This window comes from Panthera leo, chromosome D4, assembly GCF_018350215.1.
Source record: "Panthera leo isolate Ple1 chromosome D4, P.leo_Ple1_pat1.1, whole genome shotgun sequence".
NCBI lineage: Eukaryota > Metazoa > Chordata > Mammalia > Carnivora > Felidae > Panthera > Panthera leo.
This window is the reverse complement of record NC_056691.1, coordinates 18,525,886-18,551,677: the sequence shown is the minus strand read 5'-3', so window position 1 is coordinate 18,551,677 and position 25,792 is coordinate 18,525,886. Positions and strand designations below refer to the sequence as shown.

The 25,792-nt window shown below is 41.7% G+C and overlaps 1 protein-coding gene and 1 pseudogene across 4 annotated transcripts in view; one reads left to right on the top strand and one right to left on the bottom strand.

Moving 5' to 3' along the window:
- The window catches only part of LOC122205490, a 50,505-nt pseudogene extending 43,765 nt beyond the window's left edge, over positions 1-6,740 (bottom strand).
- Positions 1-25,792, top strand: part of PRUNE2 (prune homolog 2 with BCH domain) — a 270,865-nt gene that overhangs the window by 48,350 nt on the left and 196,723 nt on the right. For 3 of the 4 annotated variants that reach the window (XM_042911941.1, XM_042911940.1, XM_042911939.1), the window contains exons 2-4: positions 11,780-11,884; positions 16,285-16,487; positions 19,742-19,905. In XM_042911941.1, the coding sequence (XP_042767875.1) occupies positions 11,780-11,884; positions 16,285-16,487; positions 19,742-19,905 (472 nt within the window). The remainder of the gene's footprint in view (positions 1-11,779; positions 11,885-16,284; positions 16,488-19,741; positions 19,906-25,792) is intronic. The other variant, XM_042911942.1, reaches the window with a different exon arrangement.

Sequence of the window (25,792 nt, the reverse complement as noted above, 5' to 3'; positions counted from 1 at the left end):
CTCCCCTGCTTGTGCTCGTGCTCTCTCTTCTCTCTCTCAAAAATAAATAAACATTTTAAAAAAATTGTCCATTTATATCTTTTACTGATTATTCCATCGGTTTGTCTTTTTTCTAAATCAATGTGTGGGAACTCTTTGTATGGTTAGAAATACTGCCCTTTTAATGCCAAGAATTTAAAAATATTATGCAAATATCTCCTGCTCTATTATGTATCATTTATTACTCCTTTTTAAATACAAAATTGAGCTAGCTGAGTTATATGTTATATATATTATTGAGATATAATTGACATATAACATTGTTAGTTTCAATATTTATAAATGTGTTTCCTGGGATGAGAACTTTCAGGATCTACTTTCTTAGTCGTATTGTTTTCTTTGGTGCCTTTTTCCTACCAAAATTTCACTGCTTTTAAATACACTAACTCTTGACACATTCAACACTTTAGATTCAAATTTAAGTTGCATTAGCATTTTTACCTGAGGCTTATTACAAAACAGAAGAGTAAATGCACTCCAGCTAAGAGCTAAGAGACCAAGACAGGGTCTGACCTGTGTTATTACAACATTTTCAGAAAACACATTTTCCTTTTTTTGAGGAAAATATGGTACCGAATCATTGCTCTTTAGTGCTTGAAATGATGATGCCACATTAAATAATGCATGCTTATTGCATCCTTAATGCAATTTATTGCCCTATAGATGCCCCGAACCACAGGGCAAAATAATATCTTATGGATGCTGCCAGAGTTGAATATGTTAATAATATTTTAACAGTTTGTTTGTCAATGAGAGTAGGATAAACATCCTCAAAGATATGCAGAGGGAAAGTTCATATGAAGACAATAATGTTTAGTGTCCATATAAAACAATTGATATGAAACACTCAAAATCTTAATAAGTGCAAATTAACTTTACATGCTTAGATACAGAGTTGCAGGTTTAAAAATCAGGTGTGTCTATATAAATTTCTACAACCCTTCTGGTAAGCATTAAAACACTTAACATTCGCGGGCGCCTGGGTGGCTCATCCGTTGAGCGTCCAACTTCGGCTCAGGTCATGATCTCACGGTTTGTGGGTTCAATCCCGGCGTTTGACTCTGCGCTGGCAGCTTGGAGCCTGCTTCAGATTCTGTCTCCCTCTCTCTCGTTGCTCCTCCCCTGCTGGTGAGTGTGTGTATGTGCACGCACGCGCGCTCTCTCTCTCTCTCTCTCAATAGTGAAAACACACACACACACACACACACACACACTTATATTCGTTGACCCAGAAGTGTCAAATTCAGGAGTTTATCCTGAAGAAATAACAGGATGAGCACAAAAATAGCTTACAAATATTCCCTGCATTCTTATTTATATTATAAAAAATTAAAATAACTTAATTCTGCAACAGTAGGGGATTGACTAAATATAATTATCCTTATTAAAGAATAGTCTATCCACTAAATGCCATCATTCATTTATTTTTTTCAGTAGTTATTGAGCACCACTGTATGCAAAAGCAATAGGTTGGCAACTGGTGTTACAAAAGCAAACACGTATTCTCCCTGGTCATCACAACATTTATATTTCAGAATTTTAGAAGAATAACCTAAATGTTGTTAAAAAAAAAAAAAAGAGAGAGAGGTTAGGGGCACCGGGTGGCTAAGTGGGTTACATGTCCAACTTCGGTTCATGTCATGGTCTCATGGTTCGTGAGTTCGAGCCCAGAGTTGAGCTTTGTGCTGACAGCTTTGGACCCTCTGTCTCCCACTCTGTTTGCCTCTCTCCTGCTCACTCTCTCTCTCTTTCTCAAAACTAACACTTAAAAAAAGGAGTGTACAAAATATTATGTGTAATATGATCACAGTACTACAGAAGAGAGCACTCATAAAAATATAGAGAAAGGTTGGAAGGGGTTCGCTAAATGTTCATAGTGATTACTTTGGGTCTTAAGGGTTTATTTCTTTGTGTCTCTATATTTTCCAAATGTTTTATAAAGAGTATATTTTCGGGGAGCCTGGGCGGCTCAGTCAATTAAGCGTCTGACTTCGGCTCAGGTCATGATCTCATGGTTTGTGACTTAGAGCCCCCCATTGGGCTCTGTGCTGACAGCTCCTAGCCTGGAGCCTGCTTTGGATTGTGGGTCTCCCCCTTTCTCTTCCTCTCGCCTGCTCACCTCTGTGTCTTTGTCTCTCAAAAATAAATAAACATTAAAAAAATATTTTATACAGTAATTAATATTACTATGAGAGTATGAATTAACTGTAAATTTGACAGAATAAGTTAACCTTTGGTGACATGGGTGTAGTTTCTATACATGTGTAGCAGGGGTGTTCTTTTTCTTTTTCTTTTTTTTTACACTTTAAAAAATACATATTTTTTAAGTTTATTTATTTTGAGAGAGAGAGAGAGAGAGAAAGAGTGTGTGTGTGTGTGTGTGTGTGTGTGCATGGGGGAGGGGCAGAGAGAGAAGGAGAGAGAGATTCCCAAGCAGACTCTGTGCTGTCAGTGTGGAGCCCGATGTAGGGCTTGATCCCACGAACCATGATATCCTGACCTGAGCTGAAATCAAGAGTCGGACATTTAATCAACTGAGCCACGCAGGCACTCCAGGGGTGTTCTTTTTCATTTGGTCTTTAAAACTCTGATAGTGCTTTGACAGCAACCATTTTGTAAAAGAAGCTCGTCGAAGCTTTCCCTAAAGTTCAGATATCTGCTTGGTGGTTTTGAATTTTGGAATGACTCCAACCTGGAAGTCTGTCCGAGTCTGCTTGGGCTGCCATAACAAAATACCACAGACCGGGTGCCTTAAACAACAGAAATTTATTTCTTACAGCTCGGGAGGCTGGAAGTCCAAGATCAGGGTGCCAGCATGGTTGAGTTCTTGTGAGGGCCTTCTTCTCCTGATCATCTCAAGAGAGAGAGAGATGGAAAGAGAGAGAGAGAGAGAGAGAGAGAGAGAGAGAGGCAGAGAGACAGAGAGGCACAGAGAGAGACAGAAAGTGAGAGGGAGAGCTGGGAGAGAATGAGAGCTCTCATCTGGAGGGCCCCACTCTCATGACTTCATTTAAACCTAATTGTTTCCCAAAAGCTCCATCCCCAAGTACCATCACATTGAGGGTTCAGGCTTGGAAATGGGAATTTGGGGGATCCACAATTCAGTCTACAGTGAGGTCTAAGCCCACCAGTGGGGCACAGAGAGCGGAAGGTCAAAGGAGGCAAAGGGAAGGGTCATAGACCTGGATGCTGCTCATATGAGGCGAGGCAAAAATGACTACAGCTCTTGAGTCTGGAAAGGGGCAGGCTGAGTGATTCAGAGACGTGTAAAAGCACGGAGGGCAAACCTCTGGCACAAGACATCTGTTTCAACTAGAAGGAAGCGGCACCGAAATGGGAAATGGAAGAGCTGTCCCATCCAGTTGGTAGTAAATGTTTGGACACATTTCTCCCCAAAGTAAAATGGCTGGAAAATAATAACCTGTAGACAGTCTGTGTAGAGTAATTGCTATAGGGGCTCTTCGGGAAAGGTAAGAACTTGTGTGTTGGGGCGGGGGTGGGGGGGTGGATCATCCTTGACCTTGTATGGTTGAAGCTGTGGAAGAAAAATAATGGGGCCGCCCCCAAAACTGTCCCTGGAGGACATTGTCAGAAAGAGAATATAAAATGAATGAATGAAAATATAAAAAAATGAAATGCTGTAAGTAAATAACAATTCTGTCTCCCATTACTATTATGACCCAGAAGAAGTATATGAACCATATATATGAGGTCGCTCCTTTTGAGAACATTCTATGTTCAAGGTGGGCAACAAACAGCTTGAGGAAGAATGGATTCAGTTGAGATCGTGTCCAAAGCCCCAGGAAAAGGAGCCTGACCCCAAGGGGAACCGGGGACCCACATGGCCCACCCAAGAAAGAAGGGCCTCAGGCAATGCTTGGGTTTAGCTTCTGGGTCTCCCACTGCCTATCTACAATGGCCTCTGCATTTGACCATATAGCAGGAGGTGCAGGTGCATAGGATCTGAGCTATTTATAGCTGAATCTGCTCAGCGTGACTCCCAGCCCCTATTTTTCCCCAAATGAGAGATATTAAGAGAGAGTCTTCTCCAGCTTAGCAAAGAGAATCCTGAGGGGGGAAAATGATTGGGAAAACAGTGAGGGGAGAGGTTATAGGCAATATATACTTATCTGAATTGATTAGGTTTCAGTTTTATCAGTAAGTGAGACAAATTACCTCAAAATAATTTGAGTCTTCTCATTGAAAGCTTTTTGCGTCTTCCTAATCCCTTGGTTTATATTCATCTGGTACGTCACCAAGTAAATTAGGACACTTATGAGAAAATTGAATATAAAATGTCTGTGTCTCGAATTTGCAGATTCTGGTAAATGTTTTTGCTTTGAGACATAACCGGAGGTACAACTCTTGGAAGAAATTAATTATAGCCATTAGAATGAAACTAGAGTTGGGGCGCCTGGGTGGCGCAGTCGGTTAAGCGTCCGACTTCAGCCAGGTCACGATCTCGCGGTCCGTGAGTTCGAGCCCCACGTCAGGCTCTGGGCTGATGGCTCGGAGCCTGGAGCCTGTTTCCGATTCTGTGTCTCCCTCTCTCTCTGCCCCTCCCCCGTTCATGCTCTGTCTCTCTCTGTCCCAAAAATAAATAAAAAACGTTGAAAAAAAAAAATTAAAAAAAAAAAAAGAATGAAACTAGAGTAGATAGCCAGTGGAATAGAGTATCCTGTTTGCCGATATCAGGGAGATTCTTTTTTAAAAGGCACTTATGCTGATTCCAGAAATTTTATACACACATATGTGCTCATACAGTTGTAATCCTTGAGCTAAACAGAATAAAGATCTACAGTTTTGATCTTTGAGCAAGGTCCATAGCATACTAAGTGGATTCAAAAGGAAGCATCTAATATAGAGTGGGAATAGAATGTACCTTACTTTTGTCAAGTACATGTGTTAATATATATACAAGTTAAAAATGTGAATAATCAATAACTATTGAACTTTCAACAGTAGTTATCTTTGGCTTATTAATTTTCATTGTGTCTGCCTTTTTATAATTTCATGTATTTTCTTTTTTCTTAACCAGAAACATAAGCAAAGATAGAAAATAAAATACAAAGGTTTCAATCAGCAGGAAAAATCCCGGTGATCTAGGGACACGCACAGAGTGATAAGCATTTTTGTTTTTGTTTTTGTTTTTTGGACGGCTAGTGGATGCCACGTCCTTTATTCCCTCCAGCATCCTCTCCCTTTGACTTGCAAACTTTATCCGGGTAATGATAAGATTATGAGACATTCAGAAGGTGAGGAGTTATAGACGTTATCTTAAACCCAGGGCCGGTAGCAAAAGCATCTCATTTGTTTACCAAATGAACAAGGGACGTGACTTGTCTATCTCTGGCAGAGCTGATCTGGGGCCTTTGGAGGACCAGGTTACTCTGTGTCTTTGTTGCTCACTTGGCCGTGGTCCCTTTTGTATCCCCTCCTACCTGGCTCTCCTGATGATTGTGACTTATGTGGAGTTGGGGACCTTTGGGGTGACGAGCAGCATGTCAGTCTTTCTTCCACTCACCCTCTGAGTCCTCTCACTTAGAATCATGGCAGCCACAGGCATGTGGAGTCTCCTAGGGAGGAACCAGGGCCCTTTTCTGGACCACCCACAGGCAGCCTCCAGGCAGGGTGACCCCTCATTGACGTGGAATTAGAAGGAATTAAGGAAACACCAGCTCAACTGCCAACTGTTTTCTTTGCCTGGGTTTCTTTGGAGATAACTCTCGATAAATCGAGAACTTCTTGTTGTCTTGCTTTTTCATTTGTTGGTTAAGGATGAGGGCCTTAGAAATGTTTGCTGCTTCCGTGTGATAGGAAAGACGCTCTCCCAACTTCTGTGGGTTTTGTCTACAATGTTTTCAAAACACAATGCATTTCAGTTAATTATTTTTTGAAAACATTTGCATAGGATTTTTAAGAAAAGTGGGTCGAGGAGGATGGGTCTGAGAAATCATAACTGTGTTGCAAGGCTTGTTGACTAAATGTTAATAATGGGACTTTAAATGTGTCCGGTCATCAGTGGGAGCAGCTTCGTTTCTCAGCGGATATGGCTCTTAGAAAACTAATGGAGGTTGAGAGACTCTTAAATACAGAGAACAAACTGAGGGTTGATGGCAGGGAGGTGGCGGGGGGAGAGGGGAAAATGGGTGATGGGCATTGAGGAGGGCACTTATTGGGATGAGCACTGGGTGTTGTATGTAAGCGATGAACCACGGGAATCTATCCCCAAATCCAAGAGCACACTGTATACCCTGTATGTTAGCCAATTAGGCAATAAATAATATGTCTATTAAAAAAAAACCCAAACTAATGGAGGGACTAGACTTCCATCAGGGCCCTAGAAGCCTTCTTTCTGATTGATTCTGTTTTCTGTGGGTGTGTTGGAAAAGTGCTTTTTTGCCTGACAAGTGCAATTCCCTTTAATGGTCAGTTGAGTCTTAATGCTTAGGCATTTTGCTGGCTTTGAAAAAGAGATAAGTAAACCTCATTAAGAAGGCTCATTTTAGTGTTGTATAGGATTACGCTTTGAAAGCATATCAAAATTGTGATCTCAAATACTGGCACGTTCAATATATTTTCTTTTATATGTTGATGAAGGAAAGATCTTGCCCATCTATTTGGAAGTGTAGATGACAAAGCAATATAGTATCTATTTCTACGCATAATCAGGATTCCATTCTGTGTTGGGCTTACGCCATATTGGGTATAGGCCTTAGCGATGAATCTTTTGTCTCCTGAGATTCTTTAATGCTTGGTGAACTTGTGTCAATACTAGGGAGTGGGTATTTACTTGCCAGATCTATTCACTCCTGGCTAGGAGTTTACAAAGTCACCTTCAGAAAATATATGCACTAGGCAGTAAATATTTGTTGAACACGTTGGATATCCTCTCACCTCAGGGCCTTTGCCCTTGCTATTCTCCTGGCCTAAGATATCCTTAGGTCCCACTTCTTGGCTTCAGGTCTTTCTCAAATGTCACCTTTTCAAATGAGCCTCATCTCAGTGTACCCTGTTCCTCAAATTATTATCTAATTATCTGGTTCATCATATCTCCTTGCAGCTAATGCAAATGCCGTGAGAGCTGGGATTGTCGTCTGTTTGGTTTACTGCCGTATCGCACAAATAGATGTTTATTACTTGAATGACAGTAATTAATTTAATTGATAAAATTATCACTTTTACTTGGGCGTAATTTATCTGCTTGTAAATAATGCAGATGCTAATTCGAACTGCATCAAGGGACGTAGATGTTAAGATCGGACATCTGTGAGTCTATGAATATGCAGAGATGTGAAATAGGCAAAGGTCCACAGACCTGCTCTGAGAGGTACGTGTACAGAGAGTATCACTGTGATCAAGTCAGTTCCCTGAACCTGCTGCCCCTATAGATGGGGCCTTTGTCACAGAATAGACCAGAATAGGCCTCATAAGGAGCCCTGTTACCGTCCTCGGATGCCTGAAATCAATCCCCAGTCTTTTCTGCCGGGACTTGACCCCTATGCTTGCTCTATTCACACTGCCAAGGTCATTTGTGCTGGGAAGCTTGAAAGTGGAGCCTGTTTTCTCTGGTTCTTGACCCCCAATTTGAGCAGCCAAATCCTACATGTTTCTTGAGCTCACCTTCTGTTTGAGTTCACATAACTAATCTTATGTTTTATTCCTCTAAGCAGGCAGAAGTCTTTCTGAACATGGTTGCTCCAATCTCTAATTTTTGCTACACTTCAATTACATCTTAGTGGTTTTTGATAGGATTCATGCACTTAGGAACATCTGAGATTTTTTGAGGTTGAGCCTCTCCCTCCTAAGGCTCATCGGCAGGCACCAAAGTTACCTCGATTGTGACATTGCGTTTGTCTGCTCCAACATTTTCAGCCAACTTGAAATTTCTGGTCATCTTTTTGGACTATGGCATAATCCCTAGAAAGTCTCTTTAAAATGAAAGAATGGAGGGGCGCCTGGGCGGCTCAGTCGGTTAAGCGGCCGACTTCGGCTCAGGTCACGATCTCGCGGCCCGTGAGTTCGAGCCCCGCGTCGGGCTGTGTGCTGACAGCTCGGAGCCTGGAGCCTGTTTCAGATTCCGTGTCTCCCTCTTTCTCTCTCCTCCCCTGCTCATGCTCTGTCTCTCTCTTCTCAAAAATAAATAAACGTTAAAAAATTTTTTTTTAAGTGGAAGAATGGAGTTGCTTGTGGAGAAGCAGATCGGTCCCTGATAGCATGGGCTCTAGGTTGGCACACTTTGATGGAAGTGGGTGGGGTGGGGGGGAGGATAGTGTTGGAAGCTGGGACCTGGGGCATTGACCGCAGATAGCAGACATAAGCAAATGGCACTCAAAGAGGCCATGAGTATGAAGGAGGTTAGCGTGAGAGAAGAAGGCAGGTCAGACGAGAAACAGGAGAGCATGAAAAGAGAGGCACGTGGCATCGAAAAGAACCCTCAAGATTCTGTCCCGGGACCTTCTATGGTCTGACCTGTAAGATGACGTGTACTTTTTTTTCCCCTTTAAACGGACAAGAACGAATAAATAATAATCTTCAAAGAGTCCTGAGTTGTGAGAAGTGGTCCAACATGCTTTGGGTTCACAATCTTATTTAGTTTCTTTCAGTTTTTTCTTTTTAAGTAGTAACTGGCTCGGTCTTAGAAATAAACTGACACACAAATCTTCTTGGTTCCTCCATGTCTGGCATGCAAGTTGAGTGTTGAACAAAGAGCTGTACCTAGGAATTACCAAACCTAGACAAGAAAGCAGGTAGGTCAGCTTTGGGGTCATTTGGTGTGGTGCTATAAATGTCTGAAACCTTGCTATATTTAGAATGCATATTTAGAATGCATGTTCACTCATTTTGTAGATGAAGTCATTATGGCAGTGTGGGGTGGTTGGTGCAGGGCAGAGCAGAGGGCTCCGTGTACTGGGCCATGGGGTTTGGGAATGATCCTGGCCCCATCACGGACTCCACTGACCTATAAAAAGTATTGTTAATCGTCTTACTGTCTGCCTTACAAGATCTGAGAGGAGAAATGAGGTAATGTCTACTTAGACCTTCGAGTTTCTCGGAAGAACGGCTGTCTACGGTAATATGATTTCCTAATGCATTTGTTTGTGTTGTAATGGAGTATAATTCCATTTGCCTAAATTTCTGTAGGTACCTCTAGAACATCTGACAGTCTTGCACGGGAGAAGCAGTCCGGCTTTTAGATGAGAACTGGGCCTAGACTAGAATCCCCCAAGGGTACAAGTGAGCCAGCTTGTAATTTATGAAGTTAGGGGAAGGAAGCTGAGAGACGACGGAAGGGGGGTTAAAGTTGGTGGTGCTGGTGGGGCGGGGTGTTGTGATTATAATCAGAGAGTTTATATTGTATTTTCAAGTCATGTTGTTTTATTAAATATCATCATCTCAGTATCTTTGAAAAAATACAGGTTTATTTTAATTCAGCAATATTACATATTAGATGACTCGTCTGCAATATCGATACCGCTATTATTCTCTGTATTGACAGAGTCTTTAAAACTTCCTTTGAGATTTTTAGTTTATTATGTTTCTCGGGCCACAAGCTGGTTGTTTAAAAACTTGTTTCTGACTCTGACATCAGTAGGCCCGTGTCACCAATTACAATTGCATAGATTCATTTGTAAAGTACCTAGTAGGTTACCAAATAATGCCTTCTCTTTGTTTTGTAGAAAAAAAGAATAAGTCTCTTTCTGGGAATCGTCGTGAGCAGTGTAATTTTTTATCTAGCCATTTTGAGCAGTACTGCGCTTGAGTTGGCTTTCTAGTCAGTCCTCAGGAGAGAAGTTAAAACAAAGGGTGAAAAGTGGGGGAAGCAGACATATGTGTCACCTCTGGCATACTATAAAGACGTTCATTTTGATTACAGTTATCATTATTGAACAGTTTTGTTGTAGCATTTTCTAGAAGCAGTCATTTCTTTGGCATTTCCAACCCAGTATTTCACAAGGAGGTCAGCCTTCTATAAAGGAGTTTCAAGTAACTATTACGTTAAACCAGGAAAGAAAACAATATGCCTTCTCTTCCAGAGACGTGACTGTATACATTTTTTAATCGCAACTGATCTGTATTGTTAAAGCAATATTACTAACCATATTCCTTTCCCGGGGAGAGGAAAAGTGTTACACTTTCATTTGCTAAGTTATGGGATGTACTGTAGAGAGAACATTTCTTGACACCCAAAATGCGGCCTGAGAAAATAAATTACTACCGAATTGCGTATTGCGTGCCAAGAACATATGAAAAATGTCACTGTCTCTCAAATTAAGAACATCTTATACAAGGAAATGACATAGAACACGCTACTCCTCCCTTATCCTTGGTTTCATGTCCCATGATTTCTATTACCTGCGGTCAACTGCAGGCCAAAAGCAGATGATCCTCTGACACGTGGTCAGAAGGTCAAGAGCGGCCTATGTCACGTGCCTACGTCATTCACCTCCTTCCTCTCACCACGTAGGCATTTTATCATCTCACACCATCACAAGAAGGGTGAGTACAGTACATGAAGATATTCAGAGAGAGGCCACATTCACACAACTTTTATTACAGTATAGTGCTGTAATTGTTCTATTTTATTATTGTTGTTGTTAATCTCTTACGAGGCCTAATTTATAAACTTTATTCATAGGTATGTACGTACAAGAAAAAAGAGAGTATATATAGGGTTCAGTATTATCAGCAGTTCCGGGCATCCACTGGGGCTCTTGGAATGTATCCTTTGCAGATAAACGGGGGGCCGCTATACTATGGAACTTCCCTTTGGACTAAAATCTTTTACTAAAAAATTATGACTCAGAGATACAATTCATATCAAGTTAGACTGTGATAATGTTTTTTTTACATTTTTTTAATGTTTATTTTTGAGAGAGAGAGAGAGCGAGAGCATGGATGGGGGGAGGGGCAGAGAGAGAGGGAGACACAGAATCCGAAACAGGCTCCAGGCTCTGAGCTGTCAGCACAGAGCCTGATGCGGAGCTCGAACCCACGAACCGTAAGATCATGGCCTGAGCTGAAGTTGGATGCTTAACCGACTGAGCCACCCATGTGCCCCAGGCTGTGATAATGTTAATGAAACCACACTTCTGTTGGAAGAGGTCATCTAGAGGACGTGACTGTTGGCTGACCCCTGAGCTACACCTGGGCTGTTGGAGGCTCCTCACCCTCTCCCCTGTCCTTGGAATGTATGTTCTGCCCACCGTTCCCACCATGGGAGCTGCTCCAAGGATGCAGCCTTGAGAGAGTAATGTGGTGTTGAGACCACACATGACTGAGCCCAGTTACGGCCTCCATAAAATTTTTAAAATTCTGGCAGGTGGACGTGAAGATCTACCCATCTTGCAGGTGCCCAAGACAAGCCTTGGAAATAAGTCTCCTTGTTTATTAAACTACCGCCTGCCAAACTTGAAGTGGTCCCGCCTCTTCCTTTGGTCTCTCCCTGCCCTTCACGCGTGGAGGCCAGAGGCAGAGGTCACCTGGGGAGGCTCCTGAGGTGGTGAGCTCACAATTTTCTGTTCCTGAACCGTGCGCTACAATTTGAGCATTTCCGAATTTGAAACCGTGTTGTGCAATCTTATGTCCTCCTGTAAAACTTCATCATAAACTTAGGAATTGTTGCAATTGTGCGTGACTATAGCCAAGGCCTACCTTTGAAAAAAAGATGGAAAACTGTCCTTTTTGTATCGATCTGTTGCACGTCAAATTGTGATGTTTTGTTTGCTATGTGTTTCAGAATCGAAGCAAACGCTTGGAGAAGGTCCATGTGGTTATTGGACATAAATCGTGTGAGTTGGATTCTCTCATTTCCGCCTTCACGTACGCTTACTTTCTAGACAAGGTGAGGGGAAAGAAGACTGTGCTTTTTATATGTGAATTATGATGTAACTTCCAAGGGCAAACATTTTCGGGAAAAACGAGGAACCTATTCACTTCCATTTTCACGTTCTGGTTTATTGTTGCCGAGAATAATGTATTATGATTCATTAAACAACAAATACTTACTGGTCACCTACAGTGCGTTAGGTAGGGTCTAGTTGTTTCTTATCGACTCCCTCATAAGACATTTCAATAAGGTCACAGTTTCCAAATTTTTAAAAATAGATGATAGTTGTTTACTTTCATGGGAATTCAGAGAACTAACAAAAGTAAGGGTCAGAATTTCTTGTTTTCCTTTATCACAGCTTGTTGGTTAGTCTTGCCCTTGGGAATAGAGAAGTAAGTGCAGAATAACCTGTGTGAACATTACATGCAATTCGGAACCTATTGGCTGGAATTTTCAGTAACAGAGGTGTTACATGTCGCATCTATATTCTGTTCTTGCCCGTTAGCCCTGACTTTGTACAGCAAGGTCATTCTCAGTTAGTGATGATCTCCCTTGAGTGAGAGTCTTTGTATTCTGTGCAAAGTCTATAACCTCCCTACAGAGGTGGAAAAGACCTTTTAACAAATTGTTTTAAAATTGCCATTTCATAAAATTCATCAGCCCGTGATAATGCGTCACCTCAAAGCCTAAAAAAGTACATTATGAGTATCTTGATGCGGTTTCCAATTTCACAGAATTTTTAATTTTCCAGAGTCTGATTTGTTTTATTCCAATTTTGTTTGGATTCTTGGCTCTGAGAGTATGCATAGCTGATCTCGGGTGATTTAAATTCACATGAAACCTAGTCTTCTAGAGTGAGCTGTGGGCGGCAAGAATGACTTAGGGCAGCAGCTGACAAGAGAGCCAGGTAAAATATTCTGATCTCTGCATATGGACTTTGTATCAAATTTATCTTAAAATTTGTTGAACGTGGGGCGCCTGGGTGGCTCAGTCGGTTAAGCATCCGACTTCAGCTCAGGTCATGATCTTACAGTTCGTGAGTTCGGGCCCCGCGTCGGGCTCTGTGCTGACACCTCAGAGCCTGGAGCCTGCTTCGGATTCTGTGTCTCCCTCTCTCTCTGCCCCTCCCCTGTTCATGCTCTGTCTCCCCCCTTCTCTCTCAAAAAAAAAACAACAAACATTAAAAAATATTAAACTTTGTTGAACTTTACAAGGGAGATTAATTGGTATAAGGAGATAAACATGCCTATGTGAAGAAATGCATGTTAAATACTTAATCCTATTAACTGGACTTTTTGACTCCTAGAAAACAAATGCCGCTTGTCTCGAGAACATAGAGTTGACTGAACAAGACTGGTCTTTAGAAAGATAGTGGTGTGGACTCTTAAGGAAATTATATAACACCACCACCCCCACCAACTCCAATGTCTTGAATGGATATAACACGCAACCAAAGGAGTGAGAAAGTAGTTGTGATAGATAAAATGGGTAAAGAGATGTATGGCCTCTTTTCAGTAACTGGAGGGTCACATACTGGAATTTGTTATATTTCTGTGCCTTCCTCTTAGTTTACTGGCCCTGCCCCCTACCAAAGGTCTGCATCTCCATTTGAATTTTCTTCTGAGATCGTGGCTACTTCCTCTGAGAGTATAAACGTGGAATAAATGCAGAGCTTTGCAGCTTCCCAAGTATGACTCTATTTAAATACTTTTCCTTCTGGTAGGTAAGCCCCATTCTACAGATGGGTTAGACTGAGCTTCAGAAAGAAAAATGGCATTCTCCAAGGCACCCAGCAGAGGTTGGGGGGCTAGAAACCTTCTTCTGGTCCTAGCCTCCAAAAAGATCCCGCCAGGATAGGCTCAGGCCACATGTGCTTGACTCAAGTTTCAGTATCAGGAGTTAGAGATAACTCAGTCAACTAATTAGGAAAAGTAAATTTCTATACATAAATTTCTTTTTTTTTAATATGAAATTTTTTGTCAAATTGGTCTCCATACCACACCCAGTGCTCATCTCAACAGGTGCCCTCCTCAATGCCCATCACTCACCCTCCTCTCCCTCCCACCCCCCATCAACTCTCAGTTTATTCTCAGTTTTTAAGAGTCTCTTATGGTTTGGCTCTCTCCCTCTCTAACTTTTTTTTTCCTTCCCCTCCCCCATGGTCTTCTGTTAACTTTCTCAGGACCCACATAAGAGTGAAAACATATGGTATCTGTCTTTCTCTGTATGACTTCTTTCACTTAGCATAACACTCTCCAGTTCCATCCACGTTGCTACAAAAGGCCATTATTTCATTCTTTCTCATTGCCACGTAGTATTCCATTGTGTGTATAAACCACAATTTCTTTATCCATTCGTCAGTTGATGGACATTTAGGCTCATTCCATAATTTGGCTATTGTTGAGAGTGCTGCTATAAACATTGGGGTACAAGTGCCCCTATGCATCAGCACTCCTGTATCCCTTGGGTAAATTCCTAGCAGTGCTATTGCTGGGTCATAGGATAGATCTATTTTTAATTTTTTGAGGAACCTCCACACTGTTTTCCAGAGCAGCTGCACCAGTTTGCATTCCCACCAACAGTGCAAGGGGGTTCCCGTTTCTCCACATCCTCGCCAGCATCTATAGTCTCCTGATTTGTTCATTTTAGCCACTCTGACTGGTGTGAGTTGGTATCTCAGTGTGGTTTTGATTTGGCTATACATAAATTTCTAATGATTATTGCCCAACTGTGATTCAGGATTAGCCTGACAGTTAAAAGAAAAAGCACTTCGTTGGAATGGCTTTGTGCTTTATATACTATAGCAATGGGTGATTCATTTATTTCACTCAACAAACAAGTATTAAATGCCTACTATGTGCCAGACTGTTTTATGCACTAGGAAACATGACTGAACAAAAAAGACAAAAATCGCTGCCTTGTTAATGCCAGGAAAGGAGATAGATGACAAAGATATTAAAATTGTGTAATAAGCACTATGCTTTGACAGAGCTGGTGATGATGTGAAAACAAAGGCCATTTACTTTATGCAAAAATTCAGTGTTACCAAACCCCACCTTCTCTCAGGGATATTTGGGGTTTATTGCTGTGCAGTCATAGTAATTTTTCAAAGAACCTTTATTTTTAAAAAATTCCTATAGAAAAGTATGTGAATCTGAAATTCTCCAACTCCTACCGTCTCCTGTTTCCCCTTCTTACCACAATTTTTTAAAACATTTTTTTAACTTTATTTATTTGGAGAGAGAGAGCGCATGCACATGAGCACAGGTAGGGGAGGGGCAGAGAGAGAGGAAGACAGAGAATCCCAAGCAGACTCCGTGCTGTCAGCATAGAGCCTGACATGGGGCTCAAACCCACGAACCGCGAGATCATGACCTGAGCCGAAATCAAGAGTTGGGTAGTTAACCGACTGAGCCAACCAGGCACCCCCACCCAACAATTTTTTAATAACAAGTTTGTTAATATGTGATTTTTTTTTCTAATATAAGAAATGAACAGAGATCTCAATCTGGTAGTGTGTAGGCCAACTCTGGCTCATAAATGAGTTTTTGTTAACTTCCATAGTGTTTTTAATTTAGAAAAATTAATTGTAACAAACATCGTAGATAACAGCCTCAGATCTAGATTTCCAGCTTTTCTTGAGTAATTGAAAGATTCTTATCCTGAAAACACCTGAAATTTTTGCATGTAAACCATTGGCTGGAGCTCAATGGCAGGCATCCCATGTACATGGGACGTACATGCCTTTCTGTATCACACAGTCCTCATCCGCCCTGCAGTAATCATTCTTTTTTTTTTTTTTTTAATTTTTTTTTTTTAACGTTTATTTATTTTTGAGACAGAGAGAGACAGAGCATGAATGGGGGAGGGTCAGAGAGAGAGGGAGACACAGAATCTGAAACAGGCTCCAGGCTCTGAGCGGTCAGCACAGAGCCCGACGCGGGGCTTGAACTCACGAACCGCGAGATCATGACCTGAGCGGAAGTCAGCCGCTTAACCGACTGAGCCACCCAGGCGCCCCCCTGCAGTAATCATTCTGATTTTCTGCTAATTCCATAAAGACCTATGAATTTGTTTCCCCTGAAAAGGAGAATGTGTGTGTGTGTGTGCGTGTGTGTGCGCATATACATATTTTTAATCGTGGAGATGTTGAAATGAGACATAAGATATTTAAAATAAGGCACGAGAGGTTTCATGGAGAGTAACAAGTGTTTAAAAAATATTAGGGGCCATTTGCCTGTAGATACTGCTCTACTAATTGGGTTCGGGAAGAATCGATTTTGAATGTCATCCGGGTTAGTGAGGCCAAAAGACTTTCGTTCGCTTTACAATTACCCTCGGGCGTGTAAAACACGGAGTTGTGCTTTGTCTCCTCTCGCTGTTGTCAGTGATTCAGCCAACTTTCTTCTCGGTAGGTCAGTCCACCTGGAGTTCTCTGTTTGCCAGTGCTGAACATACCAAGAACTGAATTCAATTACTTCACTGAGACGAGGTTTATTTTAGAAGAGCTGAACATCTCTGAATCGTTCCACATATTCCGAGATGAAATTAATCTGCATCAGCTAAATGATGAAGGGAAGTTATCTATAACGCTCGTTGGCAGCAATGTGCTGGCGAGGTAAGGCTCTGGAGGTAAGGCCTTTAACCAAGGCCCTTATGGGAAAAGTACCACCTCATTCAGGACTTTTGTGGCTTAGGGAGATGCATTAAAGGCAGAGGACATCGGAAGAAAAAGAATATTTTTTCTTCTCTTACGGCAAACTTTGGGCCATGCCAGCTCTCTGTTCTGGCCTTTGCATTTCAAATATGACATCTCTGAGTGGAAAGTTCTTGGAGAATTGACCAAAATTATGATTTTGAACAATCTGAAACAGTTTATTGTAGCAACACAACAGTCCTATGTACTGATGCTGTAAATGTGTAATGAAAAATGAAATTACATGCTAACTAAAACCGAAACGTTCTCAAGAAAGACATCTCAGTGGTGAAGTGAAAACTTGTAGAGAACAGCTGTGAAAGTCATTTGATCATTGGCTCTTTCATTCATGCCATTTTATACTATAAGAGCGGGATGGATTTTTGAAAGTCCGTGCAGTTCAAACTTGTTATTTTATGGACAAGAAATCTGAGACCCACTGTTGCAGGGGTACCACATGAAGTTAGTAGAAGAGTTTGGATTCAATGTGGGTCTTCTGCCTCCTTCAGTACGTACTTAGGAGTTGCTAACTAGTGCAAGAATCTCAAGGTACGTAAAGAGGAATGAGACAAATTGTCTACCTTCAAGGACTTTCCAACCCAGCCCCAAAATGCCCTTTTATTTAAATCTTAAAAATTTTTTTTTTAAATCTGTATTTATTTTTGAGAGAGAGAGACAGAGCACGAGCAGGGGAGGGGCGGAGAGAGAGGGAGACACAGAATGTGAAGCAGGCTCTAGGCTCCGAGCTGTCAGCACAGAGCCTGATACGGGGCTCAAACCCACAAATCATGAGATCATGACCTGGACCAAAGTCGGAGGCTTGAGGCTTAACCGACTGAGCCACCCACACACCCATAAAAATTTTTTTAAATGTTTTATTCAATTTTTTTGGGGGGGGGTGGAGAGAGACAGAGACAGAGAGTGAGTGGGGGAGGGGCAGAGAGAGAGGGAGACACAGAATCTGAAACAGGCTCCAGGCTGTCAGCACAGAGCCCGACGCGGGGCTCGAACTCAGGGACCGCGAGATCATGACCTGAGCCGAAGTCGGACGCTTAACCGACTGAGCCACCCAGGCGCCCCCAAAGATGCCCTTTTGATAAGCTCTGTGGTGCTATTGAATGAAGAGTCACTAGTAAATACCTCAGTGGTTTGAGACAGTAGGTTTTTTTTTGCACACTTTGCCAATTTGCTGATGGTTTAGGACCATAACCAGTGGATATTGATGTTAGTGTGCATGAAATAAGAACTTGTACTAATATCTAATTTTTTATTTAACTCTTTTTTTTTATTTTTATTTTTTAACGTTTATTTATTTTTGAGACAGAGAGAGACAGAGCATGAACGGGGGAGGGGCAGAGAGAGAGGGAGACACGGAATCGGAAGCAGGCTCCAGGCTCTGAGCCATCAGCCCAGAGCCGGACGCAGGGCTCGAACTCACGGACCTCGAGATAGTGACCCGGGCTGAAGTCGGACGCTTAACCGACTGAGCCACCCAGGCGCACCTATTTAACTCTTTTTAGGAAGCATATTTAGGTACGAGTACATTGACCTGCCTGTCATGCAGTTCATTCAGCTCTAAAGAGTTTTGAAAACAGTCTGCTCACGTGGGGCTGTTTTTATCCCCTTGACGTTTGAAACACAAACTCTTTTGCCTATTTATTAATCAGTTGTTGGTTGAGAGTTACTGGGAGGTTATCTGACTGACTTCAATGATCAGTGTTCGGGATGATCACCTCCTTGACTCAATTTATGTGCTCACTTTTACAAACCAATTCATGTGAATAAATATGGATAAAGGCAGTGCAAGAAGCTAAAGAAATCTTGGGAAGTCAGAATCTTTGGAAGAGTTTTGTTCCCAATGAAAACTGAAAAACTGCTGGTTTGGGGGCTGACACTGTGAACTTGAGCTTCAGGACTATTTATGAAACAGAACGCTTTCCAAAATTGAGATCTTTATTTCCTTCATTCCCACTCATTTGTTTCTGGCAGACAGAAAGACCAACGTCAGCCTTATTCACCTCTTTCCTTCTGCCTTTGATAAAGCCAACTCATCTCACATGTGAAGAATGACAGTGCGGGGGGGGGGGGGGGGGGGGGGGGGGGGGGGGGGGGGGGGGGGGGGGGGGGGGGGGGGGGGGGGGGGGGGGGGGGTTGGCGCCTGGGTGGCTCAGTCAGTTAAGCGTCCGACTTCGGCTCAGGTCATGATCTCATGGTTCTTGAGTTCGAGCCCTGTTCGGGCCCTGTGCTGACAGCTCAGAGCCCGGTGCCTGCTTTGGATTCTGTGTCTCCCTCTCTCTCTGCCCTTGCCCCACTCGCACTCTCTCTCCAAAATAAATAAACACTAAAAATTAATTTTAAAAAATTTAAAAAAAAAAGGATGATGGTGGAAGTAAATAAGCCTGTGGTCATTTGTCTCCAGCACTGTGACCAGATATGCAAGCTCTGAAACCACATCAGCGTTCAAACACAAGCTAGTCTGCTTATAAGCTTTGTGACCTTGGACAAATTTCTTAACTGCTTTGTGCCTCTGTTTCCCCATTTTTAACTTTTTAAAATTTGTATTTGTTTATTCATTTTAGAGGGAGAGAGAGTGCACATGCCAGGGAGAGAGGCAGAGGGAGAGAGAGAATCTTAGGCAGGATAGATGCTCAGCATGGAGCCTGACGTGGGGCTTGATCCCACGACCTTGGCATCGTTACCTGAGCCGAAATCAGGAGTTGGATGCTCAACCGACTGACTCACCCATGTGCCCCTGTTTCCTCATGTTAAAAATGAGGGTTTCACTAGAACCCATTTCATAGGGTCATCGTGTAGAAGACTTGGTGACATTCCTTCTGGCCTGATAACGGTGTCTGGCCTGCAGGGGAAGCTCAGTAAATGGCAGCCATTATTATTACTATTACTACTACTATTATGATTTATTATTATTTTTCAACAGCAAAACAAGAGACAAGTGCTACGGCGTGAGGGGCTACGACTAAGCCTTTCGGGGGGGGGGGGGGGGTGGTAATTAGGTAATATGGAAAGTGAAGCATAGGCTAAGGGTCACGTGAGCTTCCTCATCTTTTTGGCCGTTGAGAGGAAGTCTTTTGTGTGAGAGCAGAGATTAAATACTTCCAGAAAGTAAGACGATGTGCCATATCCCTTTCCTTTCCTCTCCGCCATTTGCTTTACAGCGAGGACCAAACTTTAGAATCAGCGGTTGTCAAAGTCATTAATCCGGTGGAGCAGAGCGATGGCGGCCTTGAGTTCCGAGAGTCTTCCTCTTCCCTTGTGGTGAAAGAGATTCTCCGGGAGGCTCCTGAGCTCATCACCGAGCAGCTGGCTCATCTCCTCAGAGGTGAGAGATGGCTCTTTCTATTAAATACTGGAAGGCTTAATGGAGTGTTTCTCGACTTGCTCATGCAGAATGAGTGTGATCCATTCTTGGCTTAACAACCCCTTTAAAGACCGCGGGAAGCTTCATCAGGGAAGCGGGGAGTAAAGAGTTTGTTAAAGAGTAGCATTACACTGAATATTAACAATGTGCGTTTAAAAATAGGCATGAAGGGTCTTTGCTGTTTCACTATTAACTGGAACTGCCTCACCTCTGTTGGGGAGCCAGAATGGCTCCTCTGGCTGTCCAGAGCTTCCAGAGGCGGTTCTGGTCCCACAGCAGTGTGACTCAGGCCAGAATCCACTCCTCACATCGAAATATCTCCTGGTACCGACAGAAGCTTGGTTTGCGGAACACTGCTTGGATGACAAAATAAACACGTTTGAGTTTGGTAATTTTGTGTCAGGACTTTTACAGTCTCTTTACCACCTCATTGGCATTGTAATATTTTCCGTCTTAACTTCGCCTCCTTTAAACACTGTGTTCCCAGCACACCATCGTCAGTTACCTTTTTTAATCTTTCTTTTTTTAAAAAAAAATGTTTTTTAATGTTTTTATTTATTTTTGAAGGAGAGAGAGAGAGAGAGAGACTGAGCATGAGCTGGGGAGGGGCAGACAGAAAGGGAGACACAGAATCCGAAGCAGGCTCCAGGCTCTGAGCTGTCAGCACAGAGCCCGACGCGGGGCTCGAACCCACAAACTGTGAGACTGAGCCGAAGCCGGACGCTCAACTGACTGAGCCACCCAGGCGCCCCTACCTTTTTTAATCTTTCTTTTACACTCACGGAGCCCGCCACTTCCAAAAAGTGCTTTCTAACCTGAAAATTGTTAGTTGACTTTGGTGGCCCAAAATTACCACAAAAATTCATTATTGTCTACGTAGGACAGCTTTGGGTGTTGTATAAAGCTTTTTTTTTTTCTTTCAATAATCCATCTTGAACATGGTAGACATAGATTTTTCTCGGAAGTATTTAACACAAGAAAGTGAAAAACAGTGATTAACAGACTGAAAGAATTTTTTAAAAAGGAAGGAGAAGACCAAGAAAATGTTGATGCCACTGTTTTTTTTTTTTTTTAATTTTTTAAGTTTATTTATTTATTTTGAAAGAGAGAGAGAATCCCAAGCAGACTCTGCACTAACAGTGTGGAGGCCGATGCGGGGCTTGAACTCACAAACCATGAGATCATGTCCTGAGCCGAAATCAAGAGTCAGATGCTTACCACTTGTTATCCACCCAGACGCCCCTGAAGCTAGTCTTTTGAGGACACTTTCCTTCTCTTCCTGTCTCTTCCACAATGTGGAGAGGAAAATGTCCAAGTTTTGTGACTCCTGTAAATATTTTACAACTAATGGCCCCAGTAAACCTGTTTTAAATATTTTTCTGACAATGGACATCTGTAAAAATGCTCTGTGGGAAACCGTGCCCCCAACTAAACCAAGTAACTATGATCATTTATCTCTGTGACAGAGCAGAAGGAAAATAAAGGTAATTGGGGATCCCAGCCACGAGGGAAGTTGTTTAGCAGTGCAAATGATCAAACACGAGAGAGTCGTTTGTTTCAATTTCTTGCAAACTAAGAAGCTTGGTTTATTGTTCAAAAAATACGTGTGTTATTTAGTCGGAACGAAAGGCAGTTGGTCCACAAATTGCTCATCATCTTGCTTTTCTCTAAATAGTAAAAACAGATCAAACTGCGATACTGTGATACGTTGGCACAGAGGTATGATTTTGTTGTTGACGTTGATAATAATGATGCTATGGAGATTTAGGGAATTAGAAGGGATGCAGACCCCTTTTATGAGTTATGTTGGTCTTAGTTGGCAGAGCTATCGAGAATTAGAGGTATGGTAAAGGACCTTGGTTCTTCTTCTCATTGGAGGTTTTCCATAAGGTTGGCCTTGAAGTGGCCTTAGGAAGTTGGCAGAATGGGACATCACTTCCTTGCTGCCTGGACACTGGGATGTAAGAGGAGGAAGTGCCTCTATGTGCAAAGACTGCAATGCAATGTGTCATGAGAGAGTCCAGAGTCCCTACGCCCGGAAGGTGGCTTCATACTGTGGAAAGAAGGCTCTGGAGACCTTTGGCCAAAGTGTGCATGTGGACGTGGATGTACACAGGTGGAGGGGTGATGGAATATCAGTCTTTAGTAGGCGTCAGAAGGGAATCGAGTCAAATTTTGTTACATTCACTCAACTCAAAGTTCGATTTCATGGTCTTCTGATCATGCATTAACACCAAACCCAATGGGAGGTATTTATTGTCTATAAATAATGTTAGCATTCCTTATTTTCATAACATGGATAGTTCTCTTTCCAAAAGGTTGTCTCTATACACAGCTGTTATTTTATATTTTGGGGTGCTCAAAATAACCATTAACTTGACACACATTTCTAGAATGTATTTATGCGTTCTTCTACGTCTGGAAGGAACATAAAATTTCTATGCACACCTTGCCATCAAGAATTTTGAAAACTGTTTCCAGATGTCGTGAGACTAAATATTTATGGCTGAGACTTGGAAGAGTCTTTAAAAATATCCTAATTAGACCTCTTTGGAGGATATATTATTATAAACTTTATACTAACCCCCCCCCCCCCCCGAATTTAGCATGAAAAAAATACTTGGTTAATTTGATTATTCTTTGCCTTTCATTCCTGTGGTCATATCCTAGAACACACCATGCTGAGGCACCGTGGTGCGCTGTAAACGGATTTCAGTTGAGTCAGGATATTGATCTCCTCATCCTTGGAGAGGACCCTCAGTATGCCTCTTAGCCCACTAGGCTGGAGAAAACATGGTAATTTTCAGAGTGTTCCTTAACGTGCAAGAGGTCGGGCCTACTCTTCCTTAGCCTTGCTTGGTAAACTCCTCTTCTGCTCAACCTTGAAATATGGCAGCGCCCTCGAACTTCATCCTGGGACATTTTTTCTGTATATTATCCTTTTATCTAAAGCTTCCCTTTAAGTTCCCGGTAGTTAACATCCAGCGTAATATTAGTTTCAGGTGTACAATATTGTGATTCGTGGCTTCCATTCGTCACCCGGTGCTCGTTACAACAGGTGCCCTGCTTAATCCCCATCACCTTTTCCACCCATTGCCCACCCCTCCCCTCAGGCAACCGTCAGTTTGTTCTCTAGTGTTAGGGGTCTGTTTCTTGTCTATACAGTATCCTTGAGTGACCTCATTTCCTTCTGAGATTTTAGATCTCTCTTTAACATTCCAGGTTCATCTCCGGTGCCCGTGTGAGATCTGCTCTGATATCCTCTCGTGCATTTCAACCTTTCTTTTCCCATCGCGTGTTCCGGGGACAGGGGCTTTTTCAGATACGCCAAACTCTTTCCACTCTTGAGGATCTATACAAGCTGTGCCTTCCTTCTGGAACGCTTATTTCTGTCTGTCTCCTAATCTTTCTGTCTATCACGGCTTTCTTCCTCCCTTTTGCTCCCTCACTCCGGAATGCAAGCTTCATGAGAAAGGAGACCTAATGTGTTTTGTTCACTGCTCCCCTGATGTGTCTCTGCCGCCTCAGGAAGTACTGTCGTTAAGAGGCATTGTGCACCATTGTGTATATACTTTCTACTTTTTTAACGTTTGTTTTGAGAGAGAGAGATGTGGGCGGTGGAGGGAGGGAGAGAGAATCCCAAGCAGGCCCCCCGCCGTCAGCGTGGAGCCCGATGTGAGGCTCGATTCCATGAACCGTGAGATCGTGACCTGAGCTGAAATCAAGAGTCAGCCATTTAACCGACGGAGTCTCCCAGGCACCCCTATAACTTTCCTTTTTGTGAATGTGTTGATTTAGGTAGTTCTGTGAAAGAGTAACATCCATTTCATTCCTGCCCATCCCTCCAACATTCTTAACGCCCAGAATTTGGACATTGTCCTTTCCAGTAATGAACCCTCTTCTTATTTTTATTTAGTTTTTAGAAATCCTGGTAGAACTTATTCTGTTCTTTGCAAGCCTTTGTTTTTATTCACCTTTTGTTTATCTACATATATATATATATATGTATATAATTATATATATAATTTTAATCCTCTTGTGGAGTATACTACATATACAGAAAGGAAGACAAAACATAAATATAAAAAGCTCAGAGTATTATCACAAAAGGAACATCCTTTTAACAATTACCCAGGTAAAGAAATTGAATAAAAAGACCTCTTTCTGCTCCTTCCCATCACTCCTCGGTCCCTCCTTAAAGGTAACCGGCATTCTCATTTTTATGACCCACGCTTCCTCGCTTTCCTTTATAGTTTTACTCCCTCCGGATGTACCCATAACACTACGGATTGGTTTTGCCTGCTTTGCATGTTATGTAAATGGAATCATATAGCATATACTCTCATTGTTATTAGATCTTTACATTTATATCAAATGTACTATCTATTTGCAGAAGTCGGTCATCTGTCATTTTTCCGTTCGTTACTCAGGTCCTTCCTTCTCCCATAGAATATTTGAAGTTGTTTACAAAAACGCATGCGCATATAATCAAACAAGGACAAAAGAGTCCAGAAAAACAAAACAACATATTGAGAAAGGAATAAAAATTGTAAAAATTGTATTCAGTCCAGAACTTGGTGTATGAGCTTCTTGAAGCCAATGAAAAAATCGAAATCAAATTCACTGTAATTATATCGTTACTAAAACAAATACATATGCCAGTTCCTCATTTAAAAAAAAATCTGAGAATTTTTTCCGTGCATCAGTTTTCCGGAAAATACCCCTAATAATGTCATCGACATCCTCAGTCATATGAAGTAGCGGTTTACACAGGAACTGGGTGCCGTGTGTCTGATAGTTTCAACTCTCCAATTGGTGTATTGGTGTTGTTTTAATCTACTTCACCATTAAGACTAGCAACCTTATTTTCCATTCTAAATTTCTTTAGTCTACATGTTGCTCTTTTTCTCTAAATACAGGAAGTATTTAAATTCAATCATATTGGACTCTTTTATAGTCTTATACTTACTGCTGTAGAAATATATATTTATATTAAATGTATTCATTATTATTAAATATTAAATACAATTAATTATACATTAATCATAGAATCGTATAATTATATCTTAATTTAATATAAATATAAATATAAAATATTATTAAATATATTGATTATAAAGATATGAATTACATATTTATATATATATATCACAGTGTTTACCTTGTGGGAGAACATTGTATTAGAATATTGAGGTAGAACCTCGTTATAACGGATGTTGTTAAAAGATCATTTATATACCAATTAGAAGCAGGTATCCTGTTGCCAAGGTAGAAATAACCTGCTGTGCTTCTATAACAATGTACCCTCCGGGCCCTGGCGGGACAGTTACAGATAAATGTCAACAGGTGACTCACTCACGGCCAGTGTGTGTTCAGACGTTGATTTAATGAAGTTGACATAATTTGCGTTTCCTTAAATTGCTACTTCTTACAAAAGCTAGGTCTTGCTGTGCTCTTTTAAGAAGACATACCTCAAACTTAGAGATTTCAAGATACAGATCATTAGTATCACTTTTATCTGGAAAGACACAGATTTACTTCCATAGATTACTTTGCAATTATTTGTGTAAGAAGTTATTTGTCTACGAAGAGAATGTGCTTGTTCGGATGGGATCCTAAATGACCCTGGCTTTTGGAAGTGAGATTTTACTCGTCTCCCCCACCCCACATCTGTTTCTTCTGTTGTGGCTCTTTATTTTATTTTATTTTTTTCTCCCCTTCTGCCTTTCCTTGTCGGCTCTTTCTGCTCTTCCTTTCTTTCCCTTCCTATTCTCTGCTTCTATGACCTTTTTGGTATCGTTTTCAAACAAGCTGCAATCTGCATCTTTCTAAAAGTCACTGGATGCAG